The sequence below is a fragment of the Salmo salar genome, chromosome ssa10 (assembly GCF_905237065.1).
Source record: "Salmo salar chromosome ssa10, Ssal_v3.1, whole genome shotgun sequence".
Classification (NCBI taxonomy): domain Eukaryota; kingdom Metazoa; phylum Chordata; class Actinopteri; order Salmoniformes; family Salmonidae; genus Salmo; species Salmo salar.
The window spans coordinates 112,650,159-112,676,402 of record NC_059451.1 but is presented as its reverse complement, the minus strand read 5'-3'; the positions used below and the strand labels follow the sequence as shown (position 1 = coordinate 112,676,402).

At 41.0% G+C, this 26,244-nt stretch overlaps 1 protein-coding gene across 1 annotated transcript in view; it reads right to left on the bottom strand.

Moving 5' to 3' along the window:
* Positions 1 to 16,088, bottom strand: part of kitlga (kit ligand a) — a 37,326-nt gene extending 21,238 nt beyond the window's left edge. The window contains exon 1 of the mRNA XM_014125663.2: positions 15,610 to 16,088. Within this exon, the coding sequence (XP_013981138.1) occupies positions 15,610 to 15,624 (15 nt within the window). The 5' untranslated portion in view covers positions 15,625 to 16,088. The remainder of the gene's footprint in view (positions 1 to 15,609) is intronic.
* Between the last annotated feature and the right edge of the window lie 10,156 nt (positions 16,089 to 26,244).

Below are 26,244 nucleotides of genomic sequence, written 5' to 3'. Positions count from 1 at the left end.
ACATTTAGAAATGTTACAGTGCGTGCCATATGTTGGCTATGTTTACTGTGTTTGTTCATCAATATGCACTCAGAGAACATTAGTTATAAAAAATACCTGTATATGGTACTGTATGTCCAATCTATAACAACTTAGAAATAACTTGTTATTAACAACTATGGTTAGAAGTGGATGTTATCATGCTGTCAGACCGACAGTACAGTAGCAGACTAAAGCCAGATCAGTTCACTGAGACTGTTCCCCTGGTGATGTCACGGCTGGGATAGTTACCAATTGCCATGGGAGTCTGGAAAATAGCAGTGTAGCTCTGTCCACAGTAAAGGAGACAAAACACAGCAGTACCAGAGGCATTTTCCTGACCTATCTATGTATTTGAACTGGAAAGAGTGCGGTTCCATTATGAAAATAAGATACAATGTGCTCTAACATGGATGGATATCCATAGATCTTTTCACGGATAATGTCAAGGTTTTTGTTCATTATTACCCACATGTTAGTCTCGGTTAACCCAATACTAAAATCTCACGTAATTTGCTCGTAGTCTGTCCACAAGAGATTACCCACATGTTTGAAACATCAAGCTGACCTTAAAAGTCCACGATATCCATGCATTTTTCATACTAGAACAAATAAAAATAAAATCAAACTCTTGTAAAATGCAGAAACAGTTGGAGAGATATAACAGGTATATTTAGGTAATAGAGGTACAGTATATCCTGTTTAGGATATTAAATCAATGAGACAGCGAGCTGTTAAAATGAAAATCATTTATGCAAAATAATTGGACAATTTGTTTTTCCTGAGTACATTTGCATATTATGTATAACACATCAAGTTTATGACCAATGCCAGCTTGTCAACCAGCCAATACATCTGCCATAGCTAAGCAAGGTTGTTTTGAGTGATGGCATTAACCAGTTTTGGTTGCAAATCTCTCAGCACTCCTGTATATTATGACCTAGCTGGCATCCAAGAACAATACTAAAGTAGGCCTATTCGTTGCATAAATAAATTTACAATAATTATACAGCAAGAAACCAAAATTGTGCCAGGAAGTAAGTAATATTATTGCCCCAGCTGGTTGAGCTCTGCCACTGAATCTGGTCTCAAGGTTCTGTCTCCCCCCACTTAGTAACATAAAAGCTATAATAATTTTAGGACAGAACATTGGCAAGCAGTCACTATAGACATTGCTAAAAGTAAAGACATTTATATAGTATTGTACATTTTGATCAGTTCAATGCCACTTTTAACAGGCCTTTCCTTTGATCAAAAGTAAAGCAAGGAAAAGAGGGAAGTAATAGTAATTAGAGATTCAATTACATTTTAATTTGTATTACATTAAAATCTAATCAAACACCAATTTTCATAAAGAACTCAAGGCAGTGCTTCCTGGTTTCTCTCAGTAAATCATAGCACATTTTCATGGAAAAAGAACAAATAACTTACTAGGCCTGTGTTCCCTCTTTGTTGGATGCATTACTGCTCTTGAGGTATGTTGTGTTGGTCACACTGCACTGCCTGAAAATGATGATTACCCATGTCCTCATCCTCTACAGCTTCTTTGATCCTGACGTATCATTAACCAATCAGACCCAACAGGCCCTCTAGAAAACCAGACCAGTGCCCTCCTCTCTAGCCGCCTTCAGCACATACAGTAATCTCATTGTACAAAAACACAGCGCCATGCATAACATTAGTGCCACATGGCATCTTTTAGGCCATCAGTTTTGCACAGGCAAGACCCTGTTCCTAATCTCATCAAAATGATTTTGGTCTAATGACAATGCATCATCTCTGCCAGTGCGCTTTCTGTTTTAATAAACACGGTTCCATTATGAAGGAATAAAAAATAGACTGGATTGCAGATCAAATCTGTTTTCAAAGCCTAATTGCTGTCTCATATTAGATGGAAGAAATTACTATTGTTTTCCAGTGGACTTAAGGTCTATGACCAAGGCTGTAGAGACTAGTGCATTGTTTACTGGCTGGAAAGGAACAACAATGACTTGATCTTTGTAGGCTTCTGGCTTCTACTGGGTATAGTAACCTGTCTGATAAACAAACAAAAACATTCTGGGCAGTTTTCCCAGGTATTGCTGAAATCATATGTAATGGAAATCCAAAACACTTTTGATCCAAGAATGGCAGTGTAAACATAGAATTTAGAACATTTGTTTAAAATAATAGTTTCATCATATCTGACGATAACCCAAAATAGAACACAGGCCTACACCTGAGAGTGGGTAAACGTGAAAGCATCAGGAAAAGGAAAAACAGGAAATGCGATTGATCTATTCCCGGAGTGATTCAGAAAACGCACCAGCGACCACTCAAAACATGTATGAATTTAATTTGCATCTACAAATTACATTCTGCCTTCCTCTGTCCACTCAAGTGCACTTACAGAGGCCCATGTTAACCAAGTAAACACCGAAACAAATACCATGGGGATTATAAAGATATAGAGGCTCATTCAATATCATGTGGTCAACAGAAGAGCACATAGATTGAGTGCCGGAAAAAATATTGCTTGATAACTACATTGAGTAGTACATCTTGGGATCAATAAAGTACTTATTCTATTACTACTACAATTACTACTACGGTGTTGACATGGAGAGACTACTTCAAATCAGTCAATCATTGATGACCTCAAGACTCCATCGATCTGTCCTGATGAGGGTGCATGGTGATTCATGTTATCTTTATAGTTCTATATCACTTAGACAGGATAATGAACGTTGTTAGCTTTGCCCTATGGTTTGATGTTAGCATGAGTGTAACACAAAACTTGAAAAGCTATTGTAAAGTTTGTTGTAATGTTTTGGAGCAAATTTGAGGGCCAGGTAATACCAGAAGTTACTCGAGAGTAACGAGGTCAGCCTTGGCAGATTAGCAGATTTTTCGAAACTGGTTGAAAATGTATCAGCAGACATTTGTTTTACTTGGAGAAGAACATTCCTTAATTATTCCCATATCATCCCTTCAAGACATAAAATAAAAAAATAACTGGAAGTGCACCAATCTTTAAGGAATCCAAATTGGGTGAACATGGAAGAGACTTGTGATATTAACAGTATGAGGTCATGTACATCCACGATTGACCCAACATGCTACTGGCCAATAAAAACATGTGTTTTCCCTCTGCATCACATTCACTCTAGAGATCAACCAGTTCAGTTAAAGATAATAGAAAGCATTGAGATGGTGAAAGATTGAATAACATATCAGGGTTGCAAAGTCTTTTGAAGCTTGTGAGAGAAATGTGCATGTCAGTGTTGCAAATGGTGTTAAAGAAACAAGGGAGCATACTAAAAACGCTTCATTTAACATGTAAAAATATCAGTATCTCACTTGCGTTCGATGACAAACCATACACATGTCTGTGACTAAGTGTGTGAGGGGTTAAAACAGGTCTGTTTGTGTGTGGGGGACAGGGGTAGTCTGATCATTGCACTCATATCTTCTCAACAGTCTCAATGTTATGATATGATAGCACATGTTGTGAGTTGTTCAAAAATGAGCTGTAATTTTGGACAAGTGAACAGTTAAAATATGGTTTTGCACAAATCTGATCACTAAGCCAATTCAGCTGTATCCGTGTTGAACACTGCCAAGGACAGATACGTTGGACATGGTTCTGGAGGAATCTTTTTTGGGGGGGTTCTGGCTCTCTCTCCCTAACAAAAATTGCTTGTGAGGCCCAGTCTTCTCCAAAGTCTTAATAATACTAACTAACTATAAATATCACAAGGCTCCATTCACAACATCAGTTGTACCCAAAACAGTGACCAAAATGTACTAAAAAATGTGTATCGTTGTAAGAACTTCTGCAACACATTATTATGAATGGCAAAGAAATGCAGTATTTTCAGTTAATCGGAATATAAATTCCCAAAAGCATCTATGTACTAAGAGGGTACCTCTGAGTAATACAAATTAGTTGTGAAACTGCTTATAGCTAAAGATAAAAAAGCCTATTGCTGTGTTGTGGCTTATTATCACATTGGCCAGGTTTCACCTTTACTCTATAGACTTGAAGTCTGTCAACTGTTTATTTGCACCATTTGTGTTCCCATCTAACTGTTTTATGCCCCTTGGTGTCTTCAGTTCTGACTCATCCTCAGAAAATCCAACATATGAAATCCAACACATTTCCTTGAAAATCTAAATTCACGAATTAGCTGTGTGGTGGACAGTGGTGGACTTCGTTTTTGCGTCCTTTGCTTTCGGTTTTGTACACCAGCTTGAAACAGATGAAAATACAATATTTTTGGTTATGGAAAATATATTTCACAGCGTTTTAGATGGTACAATGATTTTCTACAAAATGACTGACTGTTTTGTCTCAAACTGAAATGAGGAGAACTATTAGAATTTTACCAACCAGAAAATGGCGGAGCAATTTCAGCGTATTGCATCTTTACGTTTATTTTTTGCGTCTTTTACTTTTGGTTTTGTACATCAGCTTCAAACCAGTGGTGTTAAGTTAAGTAAAAATAATTGAAAGTGCTACTTAGTTTTTTGGGTATCTGAACTTTATTATTTATATTTTTGACAACTTTTACTTTTACTTCACTACATTCCTGAAGAAAATAATGTACTTTTTACTCAATACATTTTCCCTGACACCCAAAAGTACTTGTTACATTTTGAATGCTTAGCAGGACAGGAAAATTGTCATTTTTACGCACTTATCAAGTAAACATCCCTGGTCATCCTACTGCCTCTGATCTGGCAGACTCACTAAACACACATGCTTCGTTTGTAAATTATGTCTGAGTGTTGGAGTGTGCCACTGGCTATCCGTACATTAAAATAACAAGAAAATGGTGCCATCTGGATTGCTTAATATAAGGGATTTAAATTATTTATACTTTTGGTACTTAAGTATATTTAAAACCAAATACTTTTAGACTTTTACTCAAGTAGTATTTTACTGGGTGACTTTCACTTTAACTTGAGTCATTTTCTATTAAGGTATCTTCACTTTTACTCAAGTATGAGAATTGGGTACTTTCCACCACTGCTTCAAACAGCTGAAAAGACAATATTTGTTTGTTATGGAAAAGGTATTTCACAGTGGTTTAAATGGTACAATGATTCGCTACACTATACTTGCTTGTTTTGTCACATAAACGGTAATTAGGCGAACTATTAGAATGTTAGCGACCAGGAAATGGCAGAGCGATTTTTGCATAGTGTATCTTTAATGCAGATAACAAAATGTAAATTAAATACAGTAGGCCAACTATACATGACGAGTAAATATATGTTTAAGCACCACTCATGCATTGAAGCTATAGTTTTGTTTGGGTATGCAAACTTCGTATCTGTGCTACTGTAAGTACCTCTCAACATGCCTACCAGCCTTCACTTATTTAGATAGCTTACACTCGGCAGACTCACTGACATGTCTGTCCATCCACAGTAGGAGCTGAATCCCATTGGTTAAACACTTAATTTACTGCTCTACTTAATAACCCTGTAAATGCAGTATACTGTAACTATATGTCTCTGGGCACTGCCTTCTAAATTCCACTTCCAGGTGAAAGCAGTTCATTTTAGCCTTTATAAACCAGTCATTGAGTCAGGACAGATACCTTTCGCAGTTGTCACTTCACAACAGCAGATTAGAAGGTAGCTCTAACTTTATGTAGTGTTGTGGTGGCTCTCTTGTCGTGATGTGTATTTTGTACATTTCTAATCCCAGCCCCCATCCCCGCAGGAGGCCTTTTTCTTAACTGACTTGCCTAGTTAAATAAAGGTAAAATAAAATTACAATTAAAATAATAAGTGCTAACATTGTGTAAAGGAAAGTAGTGGGCATGTGGAAAGGAAAGTAGTGGGCATGTGGAAAGAAAAGTAGTGGGCATGTCGAAAGGAAAGTAGTGGGTATATGGAAAGAAGTGGGTGTGTCGAAAGGAAAATAGTGGGCATGTCGAAAGGAAAGTAGTGGGCGTGTGGAAAGGAGTGGGTGTGTCGAAAGGAAAGTAGTGGGCATGTGGAAAGAAGTGGGTGTGTCGAAAGGAAAGTAGTGGGCATGTGGAAAGGAGTGGGTGTGTGGAAAGGAAAGTAGTGGGCATGTGGAAAGAAGTGGGTGTGTGGAAAGGAAAGTAGTGGGCATGTGGAAAGGAAAGTAGTGGGCATGTGGAAAGGAAAGTAGTGGGCATGTGGAAAGGAGTGGGTGTGTCGAAAGGAAAGTAGTGGGCATGTGGAAAGGAAAGTAATGGGCATGTCGAAAGGAAAGTAGTGGGCATGTCGAAAGGAAAGTAGTGGGTATATGGAAAGGAGTGGGTGTGTCGAAAGGAAAATAGTGGGCATGTGGAAAGGAGTGGGTGTGTCGAAAGGAAAGTAGTGGGCATGTGGAAAGAAGTGGGTGTGTGGAAAGGAAAGTAGTGGGCATGTGGAAAGGAAAGTAGTGGGCATGTGGAAAGGAGTGGGTGTCGAAAGGAAAGTAGTGGGCATGTGGAAAGGAAAGTAGTGGGCATGTGGAAAGGAAAGTAGTGGGCGTGTGGAAAGGAGTGGGTGTGTCGAAAGGAAAGTAGTGGGCATGTGGAAAGGAAAGTAGTGGGCATGTGGAAAGGAGTGGGTGTCGAAAGGAAAGTAGTGGGCATGTGGAAAGGAAAGTAGTGGGCATGTGGAAAGGAAAGTAGTGGGCGTGTGGAAAGGAGTGGGTGTGTCGAAAGGAAAGTAGTGGGCATGTGGAAAGAAGTGGGTGTGTGGAAAGGAAAGTAGTGGGCATGTGGAAAGAAGTGGGTGTGTCAAGTGCTCTGCTATAGGTTAGACATTTTGGATTGAGCTGTGGTTTTTTTCTTCCATTTCTTACCACGGAACTACTTCTGTTTTTAAGCCAGAGGAGAAGTCAGTCGTATTTTACTGTTAGTTTTACCCAAATAATTGTATATTTTCAGTTATAAAACTATTGTTTATTTTTATTTAAAAGTACTGATGATGGGTGTACTCTTGCTTCTTGCGTTATATACGAGTGCTTACTGTGACTGTCACCCTGATACTTCCCATGCCGTTGCCGGACAGTAGTCCCACTGGGCACACACTGATTGTATCAATGTTGTTTCCACGTAATTTCAATGAAATTACATTGAACCAATGTGGAATTGATGTCTGTGCCCAGTGGGGTGCTTGGCAAGCTAGAGCAAAGTGTACTGTGTCCCAGTGTTGTTGCCTTTCATGCCCTCCTCATTGAGTAGTAGACTGTATGTATTGTATTGTATGCATCAAGGTGACATCTAGATGGTTACCAATATTGGTTATTTCTTGTTTAGGCTGCTATCATGCTTGAAATAAAATAATAGTCGCCAGCTTATTGACTTGTCCTGCAGCCCAATCAGCCAAAACAGTTTTGCCCAATTAGCTGATTAGTTTCCATACACCCACAACTTTCGACACACCCACTCAGACATACTCCTGTCGCCATATTGGGCTGCAGTTACCCATACTTAGGCCGTGTGTAGCAAAATGCTTGTGCTTCTAGTTCCGACCATGCAATAATATCTAACAAGTAATCTAACAATTTCACAACAACTACCTTATACACACAAATGTAAAGGAATGAATAAGAATATGTACATATAAATATATGGATGAGCGATGGCCAAACGGCATAGGCAAGATGCAGTAGATGGTATAGAGTACAGTATAGACATATGAGATGAGTAATGTAGGGTATGTAAACATTATATAAAGTGGCATTGTTTAAAGTGACTTGTGATACATTTATTACATCCAATTTTTAATTATTAAAGTGGCTAGAGATTGAGTCTGTATGTTGGCAGCAGCCACTCAATGTTAGTGATGGCTGTTTAACAGTCTGATGGTCTTGAGATAGAAGCTGTTTTTCAGTCTCTCGGTCCCAGCTTTGATGCACCTGTACTGACCTCGCCTTCTGGATGATAGTGGGGTGAACAGGTAGTGGCTCGGGTGGATGTTGTCCTTGATGATCTTTTTGGCCTCTCTGTGACATCGGGTGGTGTAGGTGTCCTGGAGGGCAGGTAGTTTGCTCCCGGTGATGCGTTGTGCAGAACTCACTACCCTCTGGAGAGCCTTGCGGTTGAGGACGGAGCAGTTGTCGTACTAGGTGGTGATACAGCCCGATAGGATGCTCTCGATTGTGCATCTGTAAAATTTTGTGAGTGTTTTTGGCGACAAGCCAAATTTCTTCAGCCTCCTGAGGTTGAAGAGGCGCTGTTGCACCTTCTTCACCACGCTGTCTGTGTGGGTGGACCATTTCAGCTTGTCCGTGATGTGTATGCCGAGGAACTTAAAACTGTCCACCTTCTCCACTACTGTCCCGTCGATGTGGATAGGGGGGTGCTCACTCTGCTGTTTCCTGAAGTCCACGATCAGCTCCTTTGTTTTGTTGACGTTGAGTGTGAGGTTATTTTCCTGACACCACACTCCGAGGGCCCTCACCTCCTCCCTGTAGGCCGTCTCGTCGTTGTTGGTAATCAAGCTTACCACTGTAGTGTCGTCTGCAAACTTGATGATTGAGTTGGAGGCGTGCATGGCCAAACAGTCATGGGTGAACAGGGAGTACAGGAGAGGGCTGAGAACGCACCCTTGTGGGTCCCCAGTGTTGAGGATCAGCGGGGTGGAGATGTTGTTTCCTACCCTCACCACCTGGGGGCGTCACGTCAGAAAGTCCAGGACCCCAGTTACACAGGGCGGGGTCGAGGCCCAGGGTCTCGAGCTTTATGACGAGTTTGAAGGGGACTATGGTGTTAAATTTGTGTTGTTTGAACTATCAGTCTGGTTCTAAAATGGTGTGACGGTAATCGTCTTCCCCTGTTGCGTTCCTCATAACGAGACTTTCGCTGTGACTGACAATGTTGTTTTCCCTTCCAGAAAACAGAGACAGCCCAACCCAGAGCTAAGACATTGTAAGAGATATGGATCTGAAATATATTGGACAAACTCAAAACTCAATGAGGCAGAGCACTACTCTATTGCTCTTAAGTAACCCTTGCGTAAGATATCTGTAGCTGCAGCAATAAACAAACTACTATCAAGAAGCTTATAAAAACTTTGATAACCATAGGGTCTAGTCCTCTCATGGTACAATATTACGCATAATTCAGAGTCCAAAGCCGCGGAGCCGCGATACACAGCTCTGAGACCACCGTACACCCCAACGCCGCTCCATTCATTTGAATGTGGTGACAGTTGGAGAAATTGCTTGAGTTGTGCTGCAAATTCTTAAAGTATGAAAGCCAATGGTCCAATATTCTAGAACACTGCTGTGTGGACGCGTACCAATTTTGGACTCTGATAAGCGCTTTAGCCTTTAGTCTGAGCTACTGCATTTACTGCCAACAGCCAACGAGGTTGTCTGAGTATGGACTTAGTGCTATAAACAACGCCAAAATAAGTTCACGGTGATCAGAGCGCTACTGGTGAGAGGATGTAGGAAATAACTAAACCAAGCAAACCTACTGTATTCTACACAGGTAGGACCTATGTATAGCACTGAGGGGGGTGGTGAGAGTAGCTATAGGCGGACGGGCTCATTGTAATGGCTGGAATATAATAAATGGAACATGTGAGTCAAACGTGGTTTCCATATGTTTCATCTGTTCCATACCGTTCCATTAATTCCATTCCAGTATTTACAATGAGCCTGTCCTTCTATAGCTCCTCCCACCAGCCTCCTCTGATGTAGCACTAACACAATAGGAGATTCTTAGAGGCTATCCCCCTGGTTTTGGCAGAGCACTACAGGCTCCTACAAACGTGCTGCTTGGTCAGTCAAGTTTTTGTTTTGCCTTAAGAAACAACTAATATTTAACTTAGTGCCAGTGCTTCATACGTACTTCAAGTCTGGTCCAAGAGTTACTTTAGCACAATAAGCCTCTCTAACACCAGTCTATATAGGTTTAAAGTATGGTCAAAAGTCATGACAATAATGCTATTAGTCTCAGCAGGGCCACAGGTTGAATTAGCATACCTGAGCTGCTTACAGATCATCCAATCTAACCTATTTGACTAGCATTCTCAGGCATGTGGAGTCTAGAGCTCAGGAGACGTTGATTGCGTCCGAAATGGCACCCTGCTCCCTTTAATAGTGCACTACTTTTGACATATCTCACTCAATTCATCCTCGTTAACTCTCTCGCTGGACTACTAACTCTTCCTGAATGTGCCCACCCGGCTCCCTTCAGGGGGCGCATCGTAAAGCAGAGATGTGAACGGACTGTCAGCATGTGACCTCTCTATGCAGCCCCAGTGTCTCCACAGGCCCCCAGGGCAACAACTTCTAAGGAAGCGTGTAAGCTGGGAGAATGGGTATGGATCTGGGGGTTAGGAGCACGAAAGAAAGTAAACTGATATACCCAGCCTTTTTGTGGTCTGGGAAACCATGACTGCTGAGGCATTGGGGACCTTTGAAGAGGTTTCATAGCACACGTAAAAACAACCTAGGATGTATGTGTAGCCTATACAGTATCTGTCGAATGTCAATGGTGCTTTTTATCTTGGGAAACGCTCAAAATTACGCACCTTACCTCACACCACATTCTTTTCTTGACAGCCAAACAGAATAATATGCACATTGCACAGATCCTGCATCTTATTATCCTTTTATAGCTATGTTTAATGTTTCTATTGCAGCAGCTGCAGACTATTGCGCAATATGATTTTTTTTAAACAAGTGATTATTAGTTGACGTGATAAAAAACAAGGAAGAAGGAAATGAAAGAGTGGAATGGTTCCTGTTTTCTGTCAGGTACCATACATCTGCCAAAACTATGAGTGACTGATTGGAGTCAATAAAGCTTTGTTACAATATATTACCAGGATTTGTTTAATTATTTAATTTAACCATGCAAGTTATTGAGAAACACTGGATACTGTAGGCTGTATATCACAGGCATACCAAAGGGTGCACATTTTCACAGATAGTATGCACAATGTATTTGTCAGTTGCTGAGCAGAAGTTTCTGTGTGCAGAAACAGGTAGGCCAGTCTAGATGTAAGAAGTTCAATTATACTAACTGGGTTAGGGAAAAGTTGTACTGGCTCAAAGAAAGATTAGGCTATAGTTAAGTCCACACTAAGTCCACATTGTAGGCCAGTGGTGATTGGTGCCGTTTAAGATGAGGGAGGACAATTATTTATTTTATGAGCATGGCCTTATTTCTTTTAAATCATATTGGGTGACAGTCATTCATATTCCATTCACCCAGTTCAATGTAACATCAATAGGTTTAGGCCACTACATGATACTCAAATTTTCCTATACCAATCATGAGGTTGCTTTCTATGAATGAAAGTTTACAACGTGCACAAGTCGAGAGAAATTTGAGTAATCAAGGTGACAGGGGGTAGATCAGCTTTAATATTGCAGACAGATCGTAGTTTCCATCAATGTAATTATCTGCGTCATTTCCAATCACCCATATATTTTTGGGATAAATATATATAAATATATATAAATATATATATATATATATATATATACATACATACACATATACATATAAACATGCATACATATACACATAAGCTAATGTTCAAAAGTTTGGGGTCACTTAGAAATGGCCTTGTTTTTGAAAGAAAAGCACATGTTTTTGTCCATTAAAATAACATCAAATTGATCAGAAATACAGTGTAAACATTGTTAATGTTGTAAATGACTATTGTAGCTAGAAACTGCCGATTATTTATGGAATATCTACATAGGCGTACAGAGGCCCATTATCAGCAACCATCACTCTTGTGTTCCAATGGCACGTTGCGTTAGCTAATCCAAGTTTATCATTTTAATAGGCTAGTTGATCATTAGAAAACCCTTATGCAATTATGTTAGCACAGCTGAAGACTGTTGTCCTGATTAAAGAAGCAATAAAACTGGTCTTCTTTAGACTAGTTGAGTATCTGGAGCATCAGTATTTGTGGGTTTGATTACAGGCTCAAAACAAAGAACTTTCTCCTGAAACTCATCAGTCTATTCTTGTTCTGAGAAATGAAGGCTATTCCAAGTGAGAAATTGCCCAGAAACTGAAGATCTCATACAATGCTGTGTTCTACTCCCTTCACAGAACAGCGCAAACTGGATCTAACCAGAATAGAAAGAGGAGTGGGAGGCCCCAGGTGCATAACTGAGCAAGAGGACAAGTACATTCGAGTGTCTAGTTTGAGAAACAGATTCCTCACAGTCCTCAACTGGCAGCTTCATTAAATATTACCCGCAAAACATCAGTCTCAACGTCAACAGTGAAGAGGCGACTCCGGGATGCTGGCCTTCTAGGCAGAGTTCCTCTGTCCAGTGTCTGTGTTCTTTTTCCCATCTTGATCTTTTCTTTCTATTGGCCAGTCTGAGATATGGCTTTTTCTTTGCAACTCTGCTTAGAAGGCCAGCATCTCGGAGTCGCCTCTTCACTGTTGACGTTGAGACTGGTGTTTTGCAGGAACTATTTAATGAAGCTGCCAGTTGAGGACTTGTGAGGCGTCTGTACATATATTTATTTTTATTTTATTTCACCTTTATTTAACCAGGTAGGCCAGTTGAGAACAAGTTCTCATTTACAACTGCGACCTGGCCAAGATAAAGCAAAGCAGTTCGACACATACGACAACACAGAGTTACACATGGAGTAAAACAAACATACAGTCAATAATACAGTAGAAAAAGACTATATACAGTGTGTGCAAATGAGGTAAGATAAGGGAGGTAAGGCAATAAAATAGTCCATAGTGGCGAGGTAATTACGAAAAAAAGATATATATATATATATATATATATATATATATATTCATACATACATACATATCTTTTAAAAATATATTTTCCTTTATTATTTCTCGCAAACCCTACCACCCTTCCCCTAATTGGAGTAAACTAATGGACAACAACTCTTGGGCTTCTACTTCCAGCTTATACATACTATTTACATTTTACGGACACAATCTATTTTACAATAGTTCTATTTTGTTTGTTTTTAGTCCTGGCCTTCCAGGTGACAGATATTGACACATTCAATTTCGCCTTGCAGACTCTTGCCTGCATCTAGCTAACCTAGGGTGTAATCATTAGTTCAACAGTTCCAAACAAGAGTTTCTATTGGACAAATTCAGGTATGCTTATCCCCATTTCGTTCCGTTTGCATCCGTTTAAGAAACGTTGTTCAACAGAATTGGAGGAATGAATACACCCCTCACAAACACACTTCACTTTCATAGCAGCCATGTACAAACAGCATGATCCCTTTGATCATTGTATAATTCCTTCTCGCATCTAAGCACTCTCCTCCTCTCATCTTTTCCCTGTGCTTGTGGACTTCAGTACACAACACATCAGCTGTCTGTGACCAGGAAAAAAAAAGGTTCCAAGCCAAACCTTCATATCATAACCGTTAACCGCTTCACACAGCCTACATCGTTGTCACCATAATAACGTCATAGTCAACATAGCTACTAGAACTAACGGGTTAGTAAACCAACTACAATCATCCAGTACAGTGTACAGTTAGAGCAAGTAGTTTAGCAGTTACACCGGTGGGCCCTGGTGGCAATAAATTAATAAAACCAAAAGCTTACCTTGACATGGAAGAGTTCCAGTGTTGGATAGCCATAGCCAGCTAGCTAACATAGCATCCCTTTCTGTTTGAGCCGGGTGTTTGAGTAGGCTAAACTAGCTAGCTGCCTTCACTAGCTAAGTAAGTGAAAGTGAAAAAAACACAACAAAATATAGCCAGCACTCTATCTCTCTCTTGGTTCTCCTTCATTTTCTTAGAAATTAATTTGTGCGAAACTGTTCAACTATTGTCTTTCTCTCTCTTTGAGTCAACTACCCACCACATTGTATGCACTGCAGTGCTAGCTAGCTGTAGTTTATGCTTTCAGTACATGATTAATTCTCTGATCCTTTGATTGGGTGGACAACATGTCAGTTCATGCTGCAAGAGCTCTAAAGGTAGGAGGACGACCTCTGGAAGTTGTCATAATAACGGTGTACGTCTATTGAAGGGGGTAAGAACCATGAGCCTCCTAGGTTTTGAAGTCAATGTACTCAGAGGAGGACAGAAACTAGCTGTCCTCCGGCTACACCATGGTGCTACCTTACAGAGTGCTGTTGAGGCTACTGTAGATCTTCATTGCAAAACAGTGTCTTTAATCAATTATCTGGTGACTTGAATATATTTAGTATTGTTTTATCTAAATATTATAACTTTTTTAATGTTTCACAATAAAAAAAGAAAGGAAATTAACTGAGGAGGATGGTCCTCCCCTTCCTTTTCTGAGGAGCCTCCACTGGTGTAGGCTATGGGGCTCCCGAGTTGCGCAGTGGTTTACGGCACAATAGGTGCCACTACAGTCCCTGGTTCAAATCCATGGTTGTATCACATCCGGCCGTGATTGGGAGTCCCATAGACCGAATTTGTTCATAACTGACTTGCCGAGTTAAATAAAGGTTAAATAAAAATAATAATAATAAAAAAAAGTGAGAAACACCTGATTTCAGTTAGGCTTATTTCTGAAGTCTGAATAAAAAGAAAATAGGATAGGATAAGATAAGATAGGATAGGATAAGATAATATAAGATGGGATAATATAAGACAGGATAAGATAGGATGGGATAAGATAATATAAGATGGGATAATATAAGATGGGATAAGATAGGATGGGATAAGATATGATGGGATAGGATCAACTTTAATGTCCCCAAGGGGAAAAGTGTCTTAGACACACAGTACTGCTATATACAAAATGTACACATGTACATTGCACACTCAGTATAATACATAACTTGCACATTACACGTTATACATAGGCCTAGCCTACACAAATAAACGAACTGAACATGCTATTCAAAATGACATCTTAAGAGGCTGTGTACTACTGAAGCTTTAAGATTTTCCCCATAATTTGCTTCCAAAACCTATTTCCCCTTTCATTTTTCAGTATCCAATACCCCGTATACCAATAGGCATACACATCAAAATGCATGTACTAACATCATCCTATGTTTATCACTGTTTATGATTTAATTAACCATGTCAAAGCACTTTTCATGACGAAAAGAAAACGATTAGGCGCGAGAAGATTTTGTATTATTGGACATAATTGGGACGTACTGTCATTAAAGTCAACACGGGCAAATACAACAGCCACAAAATGTCCATCGTGTCTTAATAATTCTGATACAGTATGTCAGAAAACACAGGATGACACCCACACACAATTCCCGTTGGTTGGCATATTCTGTTTGGCCGTATTGGAAAATGGTGAGGAAGGTGCGTAACTTGACAAGCGTTTCTAAAGAAGCTGAGCGGTAAAGGATATTGCTTCGGCATCATGTGAATGATATTGAATGTAATGTACCCTACGGTCGGACATCCATCATGGTGTTTGGCATTAAAAGAGGGGGAATGTAAGTAGTGAATGACTTTCCTAATGTATGCATACTTTTCAAAAAATCTGCGGACAGAAATAAGCAGATTCACACCATTCGTTTTCTTCTGACTTGCCACTGGAATACGCACACCACGCCAGGCGTAATAGGCGTTTATCCAAGAAAGACATGCAAATAAAAGACAGCCTATAACAAGAAAGTGAGTAAGAAAATATGCAATTCCGATGATAACTTACTTTTGGCTTCTTCATATGGAATGAGAGGAGTAAATCCAATGTAAGCGAAACCCTATTTTATCTTACTTCTGCGGGGAGGAAAGGGGTTTTCATCATCCCGTGTGCACATATCCAATGCCCTAGTCAGTAGCCTAGTATCCAAGCAGGGAAAATAATCTTAAACCTTATAAAACTTCTACAATGAGCTCTGTTGAGGATAGATATGGTATCCAAATATACACATCACAGGGAGCGCATTAATGGGTCCTGCGAGATCATAGTGAGTTGGTGGCTTTTTTTTACAGGGAAACCCATTTTTATAGTTGCTTCAAGTACCGCCCACAAGAACCGTTCCGGTCAGTCTGCTGAGCTCCAACGTCCATCATACAGTCCTCCTCGACGGCCCCGATGAAAATATTGAGATAAACTTCGCTTTACGTTGTGAATGAAACCAATATTACTATATGTAACATATACATATATGCCTACAGTAGCCTTATTATGATAACTTCCATTTGTCTGAAAATACCTGTCCACGCCTCATGTTAGACTGCCCGTTGGCACATCGCTATGTAATTTATCGTTAGAACTTGACAGACCGACATTCGAGATGCTGGCACATAAGGGTTTTCACTTTGAATGTCAGGCATGGAAGCATATCGATTTATTGTAGAGGAGTTAAAGTCGTAAAGTCAAAGTCCAAATGTATAATAAAAGTCAATAGGAAATGCAGTGATTGAGCAAGTTATGGTCATATAGCCGGTGAGAAGGGGGTTCTGACCCATCACAATTTATAGGTATGACCATATCAAGAGTTATATAATATATATATTTTTTTCTCATATTACCCACCTTGGCAAAGTAATCTTATGGCTCACATGAGCCTCATTTGGAAAATATTATGGCTCACATGAGCCTCATTTGAAAAATCATTCAGTTTAGAAAATGTTAATTTGAAAAACAATGCACATTTCTTACAAAACTTCAGTAGGTTATATGTGACTCCTAGCACACTTCACTTATTGCCACCATAAGATTCATTTAATCATAACTGTTTTATTGCAACAATATCCTTTGAAAGCTTTGTCAATATTGTAGCGACTTTACTACACCTTGTGACCTCTGAGAGGTTCAGATCACTTGGAGCAATGGCTAAGCTGTTGGACTGGTAGTCACAGCAACCCAAGTCTGAGTCCTGGTCGGGCTATACCACCCAAATTTTCTGCACTAGTGTCAGAAATGGGATTGCCGCCATAGATATAGAACAGATGACTGGTTTCCACTAAGCAGCGCTTAGCGTTCGCTCCGACTAGTTCCATACAACCAAATGTCTGCAATTTAGCTGCCAATTTAAATACTCCCAACTGATGTTAATTGTTGCTAGGGGTCTTTCATTGGATGAGAATGTAGACCAGATGCATAGAACACCAGTTTATAGAGGTGCCAAAGAACTGCAGAATGTAAGGTAATTGCATGGAGCAGTGTTTGTTAATCCTGAATTGCAATTAAGAAACAAAGGGGTGCACATTTTTGTTTTCGCCTAAGCGCTACACACCTGATTCACATCAAATTTAATGATGAGTTAAAGTGGTAATCCTTAGTTGAAACCACAACAAAACGGCACCGTGCCTTTGTTCTGGTGCTGACCGAGACATGGATAATCCCAAAGAACACTGATACTCCAGCTGCTCTCTCTTCATCTGACTATGTGTTTTCTCATAGTCCGGGAGAATCTGGTCGTCGCATTGGTGGCACAGGGATACTAATTTCTCCTAACTGGAGATTTTCTCTTTTCTCCCTCAATCACTTGTCCACCTCTTCATTTGAATTCCATACTGTTACTGTCACTTGTCCACTCAAGCTTAACATTGTTGTCTTCCACCTCTTTCTTTCTTTCCACTCCTTTCCTCTTTTGACCTCACCCTTTCCCAGTCACCTCCTACTTACAAGGCAGGCAATACGCTTGACCTCATCTTTACTAGAGACTGTTCACCTACTAATCTCACTGCAACCTTCCTTCAGGTCTCTGATCACTACTTTGTTTCCTTTTCTGGAGGAAAACTTCAGGAGGACCTATCATCCTTTTACTCCCTCATCTCTACCTTTTTTCTGCCTCTGTACGCACTGCTAAAGCCACTTTCTATCACCCTTCTGTCACCTTCTCCTGCCTCCTTAATCTTCCACCCCCTCCCTCCTCCCTCTCTGTGGATGACTTTGTCAACCACTTTGAAAATAAGGTTGACTTCATCCTCTTCTCATTCACTCAGCCTATTGAGTACAATGGTCCCACTCCCACAGACATGCCCTACGTCTTGACCTCTTTCTCGCTTATCTCTCCAGATTAAATCTTGCCACTAGGGATGTCCAGCCGCTCGACAACCTGCCCACTTGACCCTATCTCCTCCTCCCTTCTCCAGACCGTCTCTAGAGACCTCCTCCCATTCCTCACTTCCCTCATCAACTCATCCCTGACCACTGGCAGTGTTATCTCTTACTTCCAAATGGCCAGAGTCACTCCCCTCCTCAAGAAACTAACACCTGACCCCTCTGATGTCAAAAACTACAGTCCGGTATCCCTTTTTCTTCTCTTTCCAAAACAATTGAGCGTGCTTTCTCTGACCAACTCTCTCGCTATCTCTCTCAGAACTATCTTCTTGTCCATAACCAGTCAGGCTTCAAGATGGGTCACTCAACCGAGACTGCTCTTCTCTGTGTCATGGAGGCGCTTTGCACTGCCAAAGCTGACTCTCTCTCCTCTGTTCTCATCCTCCTAGATCTATCCGCTGCCTTCGAACACCTTGAACCATCAAATCCTCCTCTCCACACTCTCAGGGCTGGGCGTCTCAGGCTCTGCACACTCTTGGATTGCATCCTATCTGGCAGGCCACTCCTACCAGGTGACGTGGAGAGGATCTGTGTCTGCACCACATACTCTCACTGTCCCCCAGGGCTCGGTTCTAGGCTCTCTCCGCTTCTCTCTATACACCAAGTCACTCGGCTCCGTCATATCCTCACATGGTCTCTCCTATCATTGCTATGCGGATGACACTCAACTACTTTTATCCTTCCCCTCTTCTGACACCCAGGGGGCGACACGCATATCTGCATGCCTGGCAGATATCTCAGCTTGGATGTCGGCCACCACAACACGTTCAACCTCGACAAGACAGAGCTGCTCTTCCTACCGGGGACGTCCTGCCTGCTCCAAGACCTTTCCATCTAGATTGATAACTCCCAGAGTGCAAAGATCCTTGGCGTGACCCTGGACAACACCCTGTCATTCTCTGCAAACATCAAAGCACTGACTTGTCCCTGCAGGTTTATGCTCTACAACATCCACAAAGTACAACCCTACCTCACACAGCAAGTTGCACAGCTCCTAATCCAGGCACTTGTCATTGCCCGTCTGGACTACTGCAACTCGCTGTTGGCTGGGCTCCCTGCTTGTGCCATCAAACCCCCGCAGCTCGCCTGGTGTTCAATCTTTCCAAGTTCAGCTATGTCACCCCACTCCTCTGCACACTCCACTGGTTTCCAGTCAAAGCTCGCATCCACTACAAGACCATGGTACTTGCCTACGGAGCAGATATAGGAACTGCCCCTCCCTACCTTCAGGCTACGCTCAAACTCTACAACCAAACCAGAGTACTCCGTTCGGCACACCTCTGGTATCTTGGCCTACGGCAGCTCCTGGTCAGCCAAGTCAAAGCTCTTCTCTGTCCTGGCACCCCAATAGTGGAACCAGCTTCCCCCTGAAGCTAGGACAGCAAATTCCTTTACCATCTCCCTGTAGCTCAGTTGGTAGAGCATGGTGTTTGCAACGCCAGGGTTGTGGGTTCGATTCCCACGGGGGGCCAGCACAGAAAAAAAATGTATGAAATGTATGCATTCACTACTGTAAGGCGCTCTGGATAAGAGCGTCTGCTAAATGACTAAAATGTAATGTAATCTCCCGAAAACATCTGAAACCCTACCTCTTCAAAGAGTATCTTAAACAATCCCATAGTCTGTAGAGCATCTACAGATGGACTATCCAAATAAACTCGCACTTGACTTTCCCCCCACTACTGGCACTGACTTGGCTGATAGCTACTTTACTGAGGAAAAATATACTTACAATGACTGAGATATGTGACTGTCCCACCTAGCTATCTTAAGACATAACTGTAAGTCACTCTGGATAGAAGTGTCTACTAAATGACTAACATGTAAATGTTTTGGTAAAAAACTGAGGGATGGGCCTGGAGAAATGTAACCACTCTCAAATTCATAGACAGCTATAGATGCAAGGACTGACCATCCAATATATAACAATTGTAATTTTAAGCATATTTTGAGGCTCTACAATGTTTGTTTATATTTACAATATTTACAAACACTGGAGTAAAACAAGCAAATGTTTTGGGTTTTGATGGGGTTTGACAGTTGAACTAAGCTCATGAGACATTTCTAAGTTATATTCTTCAAGAATCAATTAGTATATATCATTCATTTATAAGTAAAACAATGATTGTAGCAACTGCATATTGCCTCTTTTCTAATGAAATCCACCCCATCAAGTGGAGGAGATTGAGTATTGCAGAGTGTACGACTCAGTTATATAGGAGACAGAAAATACATTGATACATCTGAGGGCTGTATAGACTCCCTTCCTCATAGAGGGACAGCTCTTGAAAACATTGTGTTGCAGATTCTGGAAAACATTATGTTGCAGTTTCTGGAAAACATTATGTTGCAGGTTATGGAAAACATTACGTTGCAGTCTTGCAGCTGAGGCACTAAGGCATTAGCCTTGGCATTAGCTCTGAGAACTACCGCAAGTCTTCAGGTCTTAGGCACTATTAGTCATCACACAAGCGTGATTCACCAAACCACCCATTTGACATTATCGTTGATAGATTGTCATTCTCCATAATGGCAAAGTAGTGAGCCTTGGGCACTGAGGGACATGTAACTTTATATATCGCATTGATTGATGGAGAGTATTAAAAATACATTTAGTACAACATTTATCATCGAATAAAGTATAATTGTTGTTGTCTGCTTAACGTCACACAATGTTTTTAACTTTGGATTTACAGTAATTAATATATTGTTTATAAGGAAGAGAGTGTCACGCCTCAACTTCTGATGCTTATGGCAAAAGTAAATGAGTCACTACTATAGTAAGATGTCTTTGTCAATTTTATCACTAAAACCCCAGGTTAAGACATCCATGGTATTCATGTGACATGCTTGTTGGCCTTGTGTATTGCACAATGTGTTACCGCACAGCATATTGATTTGATTTTATTAGTAAAAGTTGATGCCAAGTGTTTGACGTTGCACCGGTGTGGTGCCAGTGTTGACATTGCTGTGTAGCCTGTGTTTGTAAGGGGCTCTAAGAAACCTGATTGCATAGAGAACAACTGTTGCTGGTCATGAAGTGAAAGTAGGCTACAAAGCTTATTACAAACCACAGTGGTTTCAGCACAAGACTTTTCCGTCTGAAGTTTTTAAATAAAAACGGTCTGCAATGCATGAATCCCTCTCCTTGGCATTTTAATAGACAGAAACACATACTTGCTCTACCCGTAATCAGGGTTGAAGCTTGTTTTGATTATGCAATAATTATGGTTGGGAAATCACTCTAACATAATAGTTTCATGGAGGTTTGAAACACATCAAAGACATTAGAAAGGATTTCTCACGCTCAAAGCCAACTGGGGGAATTAAAACATTTGACACTAGATAATACACAATTTTACTCTGTGTATTAATATGTAAACTATAGTAGTACTTTGCTAACATTCAGTAATAAAGTACATAGGCTACTGTCTCTGCCTGGCCGGCTCCCCTCTCTCTACTGGGATTCTCTGCCTCTGACCCTATTACGGGGGCTGAGTCACTGGCTTACTAGTGCTCTTCCATAACGTCCCTAGGAGGGGTGCGTCACTTGAGTGGTATGAGTCACTGACATGGTCTTCCTGTCCGGTTTTGCATCCCCTCAGGCTTGTGCGGTGGAGGAGATCTTTGTGGGCTATACTCAGCCTTGTCTCAGGGTAGTAAGTTGGTGGTCTGTTGATATCCCTTTGCTTTGGCAAAGTGGGTGGGATTTTATACTGCCTGGTCCTGCCTGGTTGGCCCTGTCTGGGGCTATCGGACCATGACTCAGGACTACCTGGCCTGATGACTCCTGGCTGTCCCCAGTCCACCAGGTCATGCTGCTGCTCCAGTTGCAACTGTTCTGCCTGCAGCTATGGAACCCTGACCTGTAAACCCAGACGTGCTTACTTGTCCCGGACCTGCTGTTTCGACTCTTTCTCTCTCTCTCTACCACACCTGCTGTCTCGACCTCTGAATGGTTGGCTATGAAAAGCCAACTGACATTTACTCCTAAGGTACTGACCTGTGGCCCACTCAAAAACCATTGTGATTATTATTTGACCCTGCTGGTCAACTATGAACATTTGAACATCTTGAAGAACAATCTGGCCTTAATGGCCATGTACAGCCAGAAGGGACTGGCCACCTCTCAGAGCCTGGTTCATAGCCTGGTTCAGAGCCTGGTTCCTCTCTATGTTTCTTCCTAGGTTCCTGCTTTTCTAGGGAGTTTTTCCTAGCCACCGTGCTTCTACATCAGCATTGCTTGCTGATTGGGGTTTTAGGCAGGGTTTCTGTATAGCACTTTGTGACATCTGCTGATGTTAAAGGGCCTTTATGAATACATTTGATTGATTGATTGATTGATTGATTGATTGATCAATTGTTTACGGATTACATAACATGCCTACCAATTTTTGTTCCTTATTAAATGAGTTATAATAATTTATAATGCATTATGTATAGCTCAAGGCATTATACATGTGCTTATAATGTATTATGATGAGGGTATTGATACTAGTAGGGCATTAGAAAAATGGCACATGCTCATGATGTCTTCCACATTATAACAACATCATTATGCATTATACCTGTTGAAACAAAATGAAACCATGCCAAACCAGTGTGAATGCAGCCATAGTCAGAGTCTTGTGAACTCTCTCACAATCACAAACAGTCAAAACAAGATAAACATAGTTATACAACTCTGCACGGGCAGACTTAAGACAACCGACTCTTTGAGGATAACCTAAGAGGATAACCTGTAGCAGTCTGGTCTGTTTTTTAGGGGGTGGCTAAGACATCGTATGTTGGCTTCAGTAGACCCAGCTGTTGTTTGAGAAAACAAATGTCAGGGTCTATAATCCCCATTACATAACATTATATAACCAAAGGTGTTACCACAGGACAATTCTTCAAAACTGTTTAGATTCTAACCCTTAGTTGGTGCCAACAGGAAGCAATCTCATCTTGTTGCAGGCAGCTTAACAGAGGAGACCCAGGGGATTAGACATACACCGAACTCACTGCCTTGAATTTGGGTCGATTTTAATATAACAATAGCATTAAGCAGCGTCAACCTCACCATTTCCAGTAAGTATTAGCCTTGCTAGCAGACCGACTGCAGCCAATAATTGGCACAACAGATTTACTCATAAGTAGGTTAATCAAAGCCCTGGACTGAAATGGAAACCTGACTTGCTCTCTCTCTGAGGCTCCTTTCAATCAACTTTGGCAAACTGGGTGGTGGATTTGCACCTATTATTAGTAACAAGTGATCCAGATCAACGTGAAAAGACTTGAATAAGTAGAGTGAGAGTGAATGGAGCCGTTTGTTGTCAAAATCTACAATGAGTGTAAGGGGTGCGTACTGGGGGCAGACAAGTCAGACGCAGGAGAGAAAAACTGTGTTTCCAAACGGCGCAGTTTAATAACAAAAAACTCACCGGAAAACAGAACAATCACAATAATGGGTACATAACCCGACGCACACCAGGACAGACGTGCACAAGCACTTACAATAAACAATCACCGACAAGGACATGAGGGGAAACAGAGGGTTAAATACACAACATGTAATTGATGGGATTGGAACCAGGTGTGATGGAAGACAAGACAAAACCAATGGAAAATGAAAAGAGGATCAGCAATGGCTAGAAGGTCGGTGACTTCGACCGCCGAACGCCGCCCGAACAAGGAGAGGGACCAACTTCGGTGGAAGTCGTGACAATGGGAATAAGACAAGCAGCTTAGCAGTTCGGTAGAATGGAGCTACACTACCGTTCAAAAGTTTGGGGTCACTTAGAAATGTCCCTGCTTTTGAAAGAAAAGCACATTTTTTGTTGATTAAAATAACATCAAATTGATCAGAAATACAGTGTAGACATTGTTAATGTTATAAATGACTATTGTAGCTGGAAACTGATGATTTTTAATGGAATATCTACATAGGTGTACAGAGGCCCATTATCAGCAACCATCACTCCTGTGTTCCAATGGCACATTGTATTAGCTAATCCAAGTTCATCATTTTAAAAGGCAAATTGATCATTAGAAAACCATTTTGCAATTGTGTTAGCACAGCTGAAAACGTTTGTCCTGATTAAAGATGCAATAAAACTGGCCTTCTTTAGACTAGTTGAGTATCTGGAGTATCAGCATTCGTGGGTTTGATTACAGGCTCAAAAGTTCCCGCAAAACACCAGTCTCAATGTCAACAGTGAAGAGGCGACTCAGGAATGCTGGCCTTCTAGGCAGAGTTCCTCTGTCCAGTGTCTGTGTTCTTTTGGCCATCTTAATCTTTTATTTTTATTGGCCAGTCTGAGATATGGCTTTTTCTTTGCAACTCTGCCTAGAAGGCCAGCATCTTCACTGTTGACATTGAGACTGGTGTATTGCGGGTACTATTTAATGAAGCTGCCAGTTGAGGCCATGTGAGGCCTCTGTTTCTCAAACCAGACACTCTAATGAGTCCAAATTTGAGATTTTTGGTTCCAACCGCCGTGTCTTTGTGGGATGCAGAGTAAGTGCAGATGATCTCTGTATGTGTGGTTCCCACTGTAAAGCATGGAGGAGGAGGTGTGATGGTGTGGGGGTGCTTTGCTGGTGACACTGTTAGTGATTTGTTTAGAATTCAAGGCACACTTATCCAGCATGGCTACCACAGCATTCTGCAGCGATACTCCATCACATCTGATTTGCGCTTAGTGGGACTAGCATTTGTTTTTCAACAGGACAATGACCCAACACATCTCCAGGCTGTGTACGGGCTATTTGATCAAGAAGGAGAGTGTTGGAGTGCTCCATCAGATGACCTGGCCTCCACAATCACCCAATCTCAATCCAATTGAGATGGTTTGGGATGAGTTGGACCTCAGAGTGAAGGAAAAGCAACCAACAAGTGCTCAGCAAATGTGGGAACCCCTTCAAGACTGTTGGAAAAGCATTCCTCATGAAGCTGGTTGAGAGAAAGCCAAGAGTGTGCAAAGCTGTCATCAAGGCAAAGGGTGGCTACTTTGAAGAATCTCAAATATAAAATATTTGGTTGCTACATGATTCTATATGTGTTATTTAATAGTTTTAATGTCTTCACTATTATTCTACAATGTAGAAAATAGTAAAATAAAGAAAAACCCTTCAATGAGTAGGTGTGTCCAAACTTTAGACTGGTACAGTATATAATGCAGAGTTGACAACTAAATGTAATCTGTCCCCCTGTCATAATCCGTGTATGTAGGTGGCAGGGAAGTCAGGCGCAGGAGAAACCAAAGTGGTTAAAAAATGGAGTATTTATTAACAAAACTAACTCCAAAACCAACGTAGAAAATAATCCGGGTAAACAATAACCCGTCGCACACCGATACATCAACAACACGTACATAACATAACAAACAATCACCGACAAGGATATGAGGGGAAACAGAGGATTAAATACACAACATGTAATTACTGGGATAAGAAACAGGTGTGTAAGGAGACCAGACAAAACCAATGGAAAATGAAAAACTGATCACTGTTGACGTCGATCATCGAGCACCACCCGAACAGGGAGGGGCATCAACTTCGGTAGAAGTCGTGACACCCCCATATCAACCTGTTTGCACTAACTGAAAAAAGTGTTTTTGTAGTTCAAGGGAAAGCTTTTACAGAATGTTAAATGTAAGATACAGTCAACACCTAAGCCCATTGGTCAATGCCCTGAAATATTTAGTGCTCAAATCTCTTACAGCTGAACCGTGAGGTGGACAGTTATTGTTTTAGGAAAGTAGCCTAACCCTGTTTTTAATGACACGTAAATGTGGCTAATTTGGCCAACATCCCTCGTTTCTTGATTGCGCTGGCTGCGCCAGGTTGGATCTGAATGCATACAGATGTGCATAAAATGTCTCAAATCCGGTATATTAAAATGTTCCCGGTCATGTTGTCCGTCGACACATTTTCGTAAAGCAAACTCTGAAATTGTATGTTGTTTTATGAAGACTTTAGAATATTCAAATGAAAATCTGACGTCAATTGGATGGAAAACTAGCTATAGACACCATAAATTCTCTGGCAAGTGCGCTAGTCCAGTGTCACTTTGATTATGCACATCATGGATCACCAGCAGCCCGAAACATCTAAAGAATAAGCTTCCAGCCAAACAAGCTTGTAAGAATTGAACTTCGTCTTCCCCCTCATACTCGTCTGGAGGTTGAGAATTGTTTTGTCTATCTATGTAATGTGTCTGTATCTATGTAATGTGTCTATATCTATGTAATGTGTCTATATCTATGTAATGTGTCTATATCGCTGTAA